At 34.9% G+C, this 12,036-nt stretch overlaps 1 protein-coding gene across 2 annotated transcripts in view; it reads right to left on the bottom strand.

Annotated features, from left to right (window-relative positions):
- Positions 1-12,036, bottom strand: part of LOC149802555 (uncharacterized) — a 60,918-nt gene that overhangs the window by 46,181 nt on the left and 2,701 nt on the right. For both annotated transcript variants that reach the window (XM_089951802.1, XM_089951803.1), the window contains exons 2-3: positions 9,350-9,643; positions 4,997-5,080 (exon numbers count right to left, since the gene is read on the bottom strand). In XM_089951802.1, the coding sequence (XP_089807928.1) occupies positions 4,997-5,080; positions 9,350-9,635 (370 nt within the window). In that variant the 5' untranslated portion in view covers positions 9,636-9,643. The remainder of the gene's footprint in view (positions 1-4,996; positions 5,081-9,349; positions 9,644-12,036) is intronic.

Below are 12,036 nucleotides of genomic sequence, written 5' to 3'. Positions count from 1 at the left end.
CTAAAGCAGTTTGGCAAGAAAACTAGGTCAGAAGAATGCTTCTTTTTCCCATGCTGTTGAGTGTGTATTCTGTAAAAACAACTGTTGCAATGTTAGTCAAGTTTTTTGTAATTCATCCAAATTTGATGGAAAATAAGCATATTAGCTTTTGACCTTCACATTTGTCTTTTTTCAGCCTACAAAAGATGACAATTTCCCAACCCACCTAGCCCAAAGAACTAAAAACCATTATTGGGCAAGTGGGAAAAGAAAAGAAGAATAATGTAAATTTGGAGACCATTATCAACAAATCATCCTTGCTTTGCTATTACCCTTTTGACCCCGAGACTGACGGGCTTTTTACTTATCTGAAGAGTAAACCAAACATAATGTCTGGTCCCCATATGCGATGTAGAACTAATGATATTGTGTGCAAACTATTTTTATTCTTTCAATCACAGTGACATTAACCTTTTACCTTTTGACCACAAGATCGATCTGATACTTACTTACTTCAAGTGTAAGCTAACAAAACAGTTTGGTAGCTGTACATAGCAGAGAAGTTGAAATCTTGTTTAGAAGTTTAGAAATCATTTTTTTTTTTTTTTTCAGTCAGTTATCCTGACCTTTATTTTACTTACACCTTGAAATTGATATGGTTCTTTCTTACCCCAAGTGCAAGCCATCCACAAAGTTATGTTCAGGTCTGTGGTGTATAATGTTATTATACATAACCCATTTTTCTTCTTCCAGTCACAGTGGCCATGACCATTGACCTTACAACTCCTAAGTCACAGTGGCCATGACCATTGACCTTACAACTCCTAAGTCAACAGGCTTCTTGCTTAGCCCAAGTGCATAAAGTTTGGTGGCTATACATTATGTGATACTGAAGCTATCATGAATAACAGGAAGATTACAGACTGGGTCACAGCATATTTACATTCATGTAATATGGCTACAACCTGACCTGATTACGATCCATGGGTTGAACATAAAAGATTTGTAGAAAGGTCATTAGAAAATGATCATGGACCATATATATATATTTCAAAAGCATGCTTAAGTCCCTATTTTTACAAATTTGCTCCTGAAAAATTTCTTTCATCTTTCCAAAATATTTTTCCCACTAAATGATGGATTCTGACTTGATTACCATTGACCCTTATCTTATAGGAATTCCTGAAAATGCAGGCATTCAAAGAACTCAAGAGAGTCTTTAAATGTTTGGATTATCTGAGTGTGTCTGTGTGTCTGTGGGGCCCCAAGTGGTCGAGTGGTCTAAAGCCTCTCCATTACGGATCACTGCCATCTCACCTCTGTCTGTGCCAGTTCGAGTCTCAGATTCAGCCAATGTGTGTATGTGAGAAAGCTTGCTAGTAGCTTCTTGTCGGTCGGTGGTTCTTTCCGGGGTTTTTCCCGGGTTCTTCCTCCACCATTAATACTGGCCGCCATGTATAGTCTGAAAAATGCCATTAAACCCCACAACAACAACAACAACTGTGTGTCTGTGTGTGATTTGGATTTTTAACGTATCTTTAACTAGGGGTGAAACAATCCATCAATATATCGATGCATCAATACTTTTGCTGAAATGATACATGTACTGACACAAGAGATGGAGATTCGATAAAAACAATACCATATGCATGTTATTTTAGTCTACAGCAATCATGAATAATTATTTGTTGCCTTGTTATTCTGTACAATTATAATCCATCTGAAAACATCATTTGCAGTCACAGGCACTCATGTTTATTAGCAAAACGAAAAAGATTATTTGAGAATACCCACTCACCATCTACAAGTTACACAAAGTGACATGGTTTGTAATCTGCATTCCCCCCATTCCATGTTAATTATCTTAACCCAGAAGAATGTTCAGCATATACTATACATTCCAAATGTGTTCCACATGTTTAATGAAGTAATTTACTCCTTCTTTAATAACCACTTTCATGCAAAGTTTCCACTTTGAATTGTATCTTGACTACTTTGGTTGATTTGAAAGCTACGTTTCCAGTGTATTGCATGTTGAAATATATTACAATGAATTCTCATTTGTGGTTATTGCTTGTTTTGCTCCAGGTTAAACAATAACCACCAATCAGAAATCAATGTAGCTTATTCTCTGTATGACAAACAGGAAGTATTGGCAAAGCAATTGAGATACTTCACGGGAAAGTCATTAGATATGTCAAGTACTTAAGCGGAGATGCTGTCAGGGTGTGCCATTGCACAAATCATGCAAATTTTTTTATGAATTTGCATGCTTAGAGAACAGTGAATTGTGAGAACTCATGCAAATTCAATGAAAGTCCCACATATGAAAATGTGCTTGGCGAAGCATACAATACAATTTTTATTTAACCATTCTTGTCGCAACATCTGCTTTTTGGGTAGCAACTGTTCCACATCTGGGTTCTTCAAGCACAACATGAATGGTTGTGAAACTAAATTTAATTAGAACTACATGCCCAGATATAAAAGTTATGGCGTAGTTTTAACCATTCATGAAGAAAGTCTTGTAAATGCATGTTTAAAGTACAGGCTACCTAGAAAACCCAAAATGTCTGATTCCCGATGTGGTTTATAACGATTTTGTTTGGCAAATACTTGCTGATGATAGTGATGATGACAATACTTTTTTAAGTTATGAAGTATATCAGATTATTTGAGCTGGGAAAGTCTTAATAGAGATACCTCAGTGAGTGAATTTGAGTCCGAAATTGTGTTAAATACGCATCAGATGTACATGCTGGATGGACAAAAAATAGATGGCATGACCCTTCCAGTGATTTTTCGAAATTAAATGTACAAAGGGCAGAATACTGAGCCTAATTAAAATACTGACAATTTAAAAGTATAATGCAATTTTAATTCTTTTAATTAATCAAATTTGCCCTGCGGATCATATACAAAACCATATACATGTATCCATATCAGGGTTGAAATAAATTGAATAAAATCAGGGTTATAAAATGCAATTTAAAGTAAAAATATTTATTTTAATACCTCTGTCTGCACAAACACTAAATACCCTTTATAGATCATTATGGAAAGATAAGAAATTTGGCAAACTAATGATTTAACAAAGGTAGGTTATGTTACTGAAAATTCCTATTTTGGAGCAGATGTAACCAAAAGATAAAATCTGTGATCTATGGATAATTGTACATAACAGATGAGTTTCCCAACATATTCAAGCTGACAAAGCTAGCTCTGTATATACCCTATCAGAAAGAAGCACATAACAATATTGTTACAAAGAAAAGGAGCACAAAGTATGCTCAGAATTAATTAACAGATTGAGGCTTATACAACAAGAGGTGACATCTGTCAAAGATGTTGATTTCAGTAGAGCTATAAGAAAGTGGAGCAGCTAGCTGGAAGAAAGAGAGACAGATACTGAAGTTAGATAAATATTGACCTATGACCATTTCTTCCTTCCCTCCTGTTTTCTTTGATAAATAGGAGGTCTCCCTTAAGATAAAATCCTGTCATCATCTCTCCTTAAATTGTACATGGGAAAAAAATTTGGAATTTTTCTTTGTATGTAGAGATATTTAACCCGTGAATGAAGGTGCTGATGGAATAAACGAAATTAGCATAGAATTAGCAATGGTGCAGATTTCAAACCGCTCAAGTTTATCACCTTGTGTAAGTTAAAAGAAAATTGTAGAATAGGACTGGGTGTAGTCTATAGTTTTCCTTCTTCACTAACAAATACAAGCACCTGTGGCTGCAGCAGTCTTTTGCATCTGCAGGAAATAAAATGTAATAGATTTTGTTGGTATTCAACCTTATTCCCATGTCCGGATTTGTTCCAGATGAGATTTCCTTTGCATGAGGAAATTGCTGTTTTTTCTTCCGTTTTGAAGATAACATCATAATGTCTTCCAAGTGTAAGTGAGACACAAAACTGGTAATAATATGTTTTCAAATCATTCATGTTGTACAAAACAAAGGGTGTTAACTAGGGCTACCATTAAATGGCCTAAAACTTTGCATAAAACTCGCTGCAACCAACAGGTAGTCTGTTGGAAAGTATTGTTGTTACTTCACATCAATGAGAATTGCTTACAAATATATGATAACTATATTGTTTATCTGTAGTCTGCATATAAATACATGATAACTATACTGTTTATCTGTAGTCTGCATATAAATACATGATAACTATATTGTTTATCTGTAGTCTGCATATAAATACAGGATAACTATATTGTTTATCTGTAGTCTGCATATAAATACATGATAACTATATTGTTTATCTGTAGTCTGCATATAAATACATGATAACTGTATTGTTTATCTGTAGTCTGCATATAAACACATGATAACTATATTGTTTATCTGTAGTCTGCATATAAATACATGATAACTATATTGTTTATCTGTAGTCTGCATATAAATACATGATAACTATATTGTTTATCTGTAGTCTGCATACTGGAAATAGGAACAGAATGTCAGCATACATTAAAGGCACCATCTACCTTCCAAGATGGAAAGACCATCAAGTTCATATGTGTATCGATATGTATCATATCGCAGGCTGCATATCATGAATCATATCGAAACACAGCACAGGTGTATCATTTCACCAATAGCTTAAAAAGAAATTCAGTTATATCACTACGATGTTTGCAGTGTGGCAGTTTATAGTGATGTTTAGCACCAGGGCATCATGCTGCAGACATGTAGCATCATGTCCCACCCAGTCATGTTATCCTGACACCAGGCCGACCAGTCCTAAAAATAACTCTTAATGCTGAGCACCTAATGAGGCAACTTGTATTACCATTTTTATAATTCTATGGTATGGCTCGACCAGGATTTGAATCCATGACCTCCCGCATTAAAGTCAGATGCTCTAACCACTTAGGCCACCGAAGCGGTCATGGATTATCTGAAATCCTATACTTCTGTATTCAGTTCAAACAAGACTAAAAGACAAAAAATATTGCTGAAAATTTATAATCGCTTTATATAATACTTACTATGTAATACTCACTTGAAACAAGGTTACCCATTGTTCCCGTGGGAACAAACAATGCTGCTTCCATTCCGAACAATTTTGCACATCGATTTTGGAGTTCTGAAAGTTATTGCAAACATTTCAGGAACTAAGTTAAAGAATCACCATTCCAAGCACCCTATTACCTGAATACATATACATTATATTTTTCATTAATACATGACATAAATAATGTATTAATCAATAAGCAAATACCAGTATTGAATAATGCTGAATTTAGAGTCTGGTAAAATACACAAAATAACCACTCATCTGAACTGAAATGATGAAAATGAATGACCTTTACAGAAAAAAAAGGTGATTCACATGCATGCCACACTACAAGGAACAGACATTAATTGATCTACAGTGATAGCACATGCATTATTTAAGTAGGTGAGAGACAAACAACAATCGAATACAAACTGAAATAGAATAAAGGTCATTTACAAACATTATTTACTTGTTTATAAATGAAATCAACATTTCACATGTTTATTAAAAATATTAAAGCTTAACTCACATTTCAAATGTTTAGTCACATATATATTTATTCTGTGCTTTGATATGCATGCTGTCATACTATTTAATTATTGTGAAGAAATGAACATTTCATGAGGGTATGGCTCAACTGGCAGAGAATTTGAACCATAATTTGAGGGTCAAGGGATCAATACCTGCTTTGGCCTGTCTGTGTATCCTTGAGAAAGCCAATTAGCCCCCATTTTTTCAGCCCAACATGGCAAATAATGTCTTAAAAAAGTAATTAAAACAAACCAACACAACTGACTGACCTTTGATTCATAACACAGACTGAAAATTATCAGACTACTTTTTTTTATCAGGCCTAAATTTAAAAATTCTTTGTAAATTACCAGCCTACCCTATTAGACAGGTAAACCCTTTTAGACAGGTAAACAGGTTACCAATCAACCCTATTACGTATATTTAATTTTTACATTCTCTGTTGCCTTTTCTTAATGATTATATGTTATTTACATTTATATTTTGTACCTGACCTTTGTTCAAAATCAAGTTAATGGTGTACCTGACCTAAACAACATAATACAAAGTTAATATTTCTCAGTCTTTGTGGATTAAATATTCAGCTCATTATTAGTAGAAAACATGTTTACTGCAATTTGAGTTAAAGATACAGCTTCTTACCTTGAGACCCATGTCAAGAAGAAGGGTATGTACTGTAATACTGTTTACCTAATGGAATTGTTTATTCTTTGCCTTAACATTCAAAGCAGAAAATTCTTATTGTTCTTCTCAGTTTTTAATTTGAGTGGATTTACTTATTCAAATTATTATTCATTGGAATTATAAATTGTTCAACAATATTCTTTCCTGCCCTGAAAAAGAAGAAGAAGAAGAAGAAGAACAAGAAGAAGAAGAAGATGATGATGATAAAAAAGAAGAAGAAGAAGAAGAAGATGATGATGATGATAAAGAAGAAGAAGAAGAAGAAATGGGGTTCATATGCTTCCACTCAAGTAAAATTCAAAGACTCTTCCAGGACTTTCCAATTTAGCTTCAAACACACATTTCCTGAACCTCAAATATTGATAGTAAATGTGAAAATTATACATAGAATGACAACCAAACCTAAAAAACTGAAACACCAGAGATCTGCAAAACAAATGAGCGAGAAAGTCAATGGACTAATCATGCCTACATTTCAGAAAACATATGACCCCCAAAAATGGTCAAAATAATTTTAGAGGGAGCTGATATGATTTTCAAGAACTTTAAAACTAAAACATAAATTTTCAAGGATTTTAAGGCCTTGAATTGTAAAGTCCAAATTGAGTACTTTTAATGTCTATAAAGAAGCATAAAAGTCCTGAACATTGTTACATGTATCATTATTACATGTATCATTATTACATGTATCATTATTACATGTATCATTACTACTGCTACTACTAATACTACTACTACTAATAATAATAATAGACTTTGCCCATTAATTGAAAGCTACATTTTACATCACAACAAGCAAGATCCAGGAACTGACATTTCCATCTTTTCTTTGAAATTAGTGTAGTGTAGCTTGCAAAGGAAAGGGCTAAATGACAGTGAAAGTAGCCAAGTGTAATTTTGCAGAGTGAAGAGCTAAGTGACAGTGAAAGTACTGGAGTGTAGCTTTGCAGCAGAAATGGTTAAGTGCCAGTGAAAGCAGCGGAGTGAAGCCTTGCAGAGGAATGGGCTAAGAGACAGTGAAAGTAGTGGATTGTAGCTTGCTGAGGAAAGGGTTAGGTAACATTGGAGTGTAGCTTTGAAGAGGAAAGGGCTAAATGACAGTGCTGATAAAGTTAATAAGTTAAGGTACTTGACTGTGCAAAGGATGACATGACTGATGACACAGAAGATGAAAATAAAGCCCAGCATAAAGAAAATGTCCAACATGCAGCAACCACAACTATAATATGATGATATATGAATCTCATAATTACGTTCTTCTCAAACTATATCAACGTAGAGCATATACAATTCTCTTGAAATTCAGTAACAATAATGAAGGGAATGATGGTATGGACAAACAAGAAGGTGTACACAATAGCTAGGGGATTCAACTCTGTTAAATGATGTTCAAGACTGGATGCTGAAAATCAAACTGCACAAAGGTCTCATAAAGCTGTATGGCAAGGGAATTATTGTGCAGAAGGGAAAGTTGGTCAGTCTTACAATACAAGGCCATGACTTCACTCAGCAATGATACATGAACATTTTCCAAAGTAACAGTGAAAACCAAACTAAGTAAAGATTTCATTAATATCAAACTGCATACCAGATTTGGTTAAATATTAAAATAATTACAAAAAAATCAAAATGATTGGGTCCAACAAGGGCTGTAACTCTGCTAAACCATGATAAAGAAATGCTGATAACCTCAACCAAGGTCCTATCAACATAAAGATATCTAACAAATGAAAGAACATGGGTATGTGAGAATGCTTGACAGTAGCTTCCCCTGGGTTAGTGGTTTTTCCCAAGGTTCTCCTGGGTTCTTACTCTACCAAATACACAGGCCACCATGTACAGCCTATCATGTGCCAACAATGGTGTTAAACCCACAAAATCACAACAACAAAAACACAGATGAGTGTGAGTGGGTCTGTCAGTTATGAGCTACAACATTGCTAAATGATGATTAGAATCAAATTCAGTGAAGGCCTCATCAATGTCAAATTGGCAAAAGGATTTGATTGAGATTGATTAATAATTAAGGAGTTGTGCAAAAACTGAAGAGTACGAGGCTAAAATTCAAAGGAAATAACCCTAAAAGAACAATGCAAAATGCTGACAACTGAGCTCAGTGTTTTGCATTGTTCTTTTGTTCTGCATACCAAATTGGTTGAAATATAATCATAATCAAAGCTGATATTGTGCAAGAAAAAAAAGTAAGTAGGTCTTATAATCAAATTCAGTCAAGGCAGAACAATCTTATTGACTGTAATTAATACTACTGTATCTTTTCTTTCATTAATTTTCACTTTATCTTCTACACTTTTTATTGTGACGATTCTTTCTTTCTGCAAGTATGGGTATTTTTTCTTATAAATTGTTGGGGGGGGGGGATAGGATTTAGGATTTCAGAAAACAGAGAGACCAGAACTAGTTACAAAAGGTCCACAGTGGTTCAAGAGTATCATACTGTAAGTGATAAGAGAGAGCTCTGTGAGGTGTCAAGCTGCATACTAAGTTTGAAATACAAAAATAATCAAGGGAGTTATCTACGAAAAATGAAAGTAGGTGGGTTAATTAAACAATCACGGGTTACAACGCCATTAAATGATGGTAAATATGCTGACAAATGGTAAAGGTTTCATCAATATCCAGGCACATTATAAAATTTCGTTGAAAAGATTCCATTAATAGTCCAAGGATTTATAGTGTAGAATGTTGTAGCTGTGACATTCAGGGGTGATAACTCTGCTAAACAAAGATACTGAAAGTTTCTGATGAAGGTCTCTTCAAATTTAAGTTGTATACCAAAATATGATGAAATCTTATCAAAAGAAAAGTAGGGTCTAGAAATACTGCCAGAGAAAATTGATGTAAATATTTTCCTTCATAGGTCACATCTTCAAACAAACTCGAATTAATCCTATCTTTTAGCATCCTGTTAACATCCAATTAACATTTACACTGAGTTTAAGGTTGAGAAAAAGTAGGCTCCAATCCCACCATAAATACATGAGTGCTAATTTAAACATAAAGTATTTCAAAATCACACAGAATTCCCAATTTCAGCCTTTTATTCCCAAAACTTTTATTCCAAATACATCAATTTGTTTCCCCCCAAATGATCGATATTTCCAATGACCCTGATTTATATACCATTCACTGTGGGATCTTCTCCATAAACATCATCACCAACAATTGCTTTTGCCATTGCCTCTCTCATTGCAGGTGTTGGTTTGGTGATTGTGTCACTACGCAGATCTATAACAATGGGTCCAATGGCTGCTGCAGAATATGCTCTGAATTCATACCTTGTAAGTTGCTTAGCTAAATACTGATTGAGAGGACCAGGGGTGAGCTTCCGCAGTCTATTTCCCATGTGGTGAATATTCAAATACTGATGTCTCTTCAGAGCCCATAGAGAAAAGGTTCTTGTTCCCATGATTTATCCTGTAAATGAGATTATAATGAAAATACTTACATTAATATTTCTGAAAGATAATCAGTAAGGTAATTCAGTTTAAAAAGATTTAATTTAAAACATTGTTACAAAAAGAAGATAACAGTCTCCATACATAGACCACTTTTATATGTGCCTGCAAAACATAGAACTGAGTGGGTTTGGCAGCTGCCTGATGTTGTGGCATCCCTGAATAGTGTGGTAAAACAACTAACGCATGATAGACCTACTGATGTCATTTGTGAAACAGCAGTGATGACAGTGTTAACCAAAGTTCTTTTCTCTCTTGGAGGCACTCTAGGTAGAGGCAGAGCTGGAAGTTGGCTTTTACTGCTATCCACAAAATGGCCTTGTAAATCTCTGCTTACTTCACAAGCAAAATGATGTACAATGTTGGGTGGAAGACAATGAACTCATCTTTAAACACAGCATTCTTGCTGGCTGTGCTGCAGAATCACATGCATTGAGTTGCAGAGGTCGGTGTCTTCAGCCATTTCACAAAAGACATTGCCAGTCTCAGTGTACAGCAGCAGGTTGTCAACATCCATCTAAAGCTGGACCGCCTTTCCACTGCTGCACCTTATAGTAAAAGTTGTTGTTGTTGTTGTTTTTGGGGTTTAACACCATTTTTCAGTGCAAGATAGGCTATACATAGCAACCAGTATAACTGCTGGAGGAAGAACCAGGAAAAACCACCAACCCATGGGAACTTAGGTTAAGCTTTCTCACATATCCACATTGGCTAAGCACAAGACTTAAACATAAGAAAAGTCATATATAATGAGCTAGTTAAACTTAAGGATGTCTGATTCATATAGATTTGGTGGTTCAGCTTCTGGTCGGCCCTCATGGTGTAAACTGCAATGACACTAAATATTTTCTTTGTCCACAATGTCAAGTCGGCAATCAAGTCTTGCAGCTTATGTTCTTCTCCTTCAAGCCTCATAAGATCTACCCAGATCTGCTTCCACAAGTTCATCATGGTCTTCCCAAATACTTTGTCAGCATGAAGAGATCTTTTTCTGATTTGGTCCTGAGATCAATATTGAGCTGTGTGTATGGGGCCATCCACAGACTTTGGTCAAACTCCATTGTCCTGTCAATCTTTAGTTGCATGCACTCTGAACTTTGTGTACAGATGAAGGTTTTGGTAGTGAACCATTTAGCACTTCTTTTTTTAGAGGCTAGCAAGGAATTTGGCCCTTCATTGAACATATTTCCCTCCAATTGTAATTGCTCAGCTGGTCCTCTTAAATGAACATCAACTCAGGAACCAGCAGATAGCCACTGCAGGCATGCTCCTCTGGATACTTGAGGTCTGCTTAGAGTAAGCTCCTATAGATACTCAAGGTCTGCTTTGAGTACTGTATTAACCATATATGTTGGGACACTGTATTTGTTGGGACAGCATAAAGTGATTTTTAAAGTAATTTTTTGTGCACTGTATATTCTGGGACACACTGTTTCTTTCAAGTCGTAAGGTGTGGAACACCTTATAAATCATTCGAAAACTACATGTTGGAAAAGGCACTCCAACTGAAATTTGATTTTAAATATAAAACTGTACTTGAGATAAAACTCTTTAATCCACAGCAGCATCATCTCAACACAACCCTTCTCCTGCACACGTATGGTCCATTCTTTCGGTCCATGAATATGTGTTCATGCCATGAAAATTGATTATTGGAGGCAACACATCTAATGAAGCAAAAAACTGCAAGAAATAAAGTCAGATTTTTTAAATCTGCACCAGTCATACTAATTCTCACACTTTTTATCCCCCATCTATTCATCAGTCTGTCTAACAGTGAGATCAAAGTATACTAGAATTTCATCCATGTTAATGACCATATTGTCAGCAAAATCATCTTCTTCTCCTCTGGCTTCACGAATTCATCAAATGATTTTATTTCTCCAAATCTTTCTGGGTGATGCTGGGTCACTGATGTCCATGCACGTTCATGTCTTTCAATTTATTTTAAAAATGATAACAGTGAAAAGGAACCAAAGTTAGCTCCATATCTTGGCTGACTTTGTGTATTAACATTGAAAAAAAAGAAAAAAGGCACACTTAAAAGAATCCAAAGTTGGCTTCCAAGGTCAGCTTTGTCATAAAATAACCTTTGTATTTATACCCTTAACAAATATTGGTCTAAAAGTATCCAAAGTTGGCTTCCGAGGTCAGCTTGCTTTGTAATACAAAATAACCTTTGTCTGGACTTGACCTTGTCCAAAATTGAGTTTATTTCTGCTTGACCTGATTGACTTTTTTAAAATATTTTTTATTTCATTTTATAGCAACAAATAATACATAGCTAAATTATTCTCTATGCTTATGAGGTTAATATCAGAATTACTATTAATAGAAGAAATAAATATGTTT

Source organism: Sinohyriopsis cumingii, chromosome 3 (assembly GCF_028554795.1).
Source record: "Sinohyriopsis cumingii isolate HCF-2022 chromosome 3, ASM2855479v2, whole genome shotgun sequence".
Taxonomy (NCBI): domain Eukaryota; kingdom Metazoa; phylum Mollusca; class Bivalvia; order Unionida; family Unionidae; genus Sinohyriopsis; species Sinohyriopsis cumingii.
The sequence above is the reverse complement of the archived record's forward strand: the minus strand, read 5'-3'. Positions and strand labels throughout refer to the sequence as shown.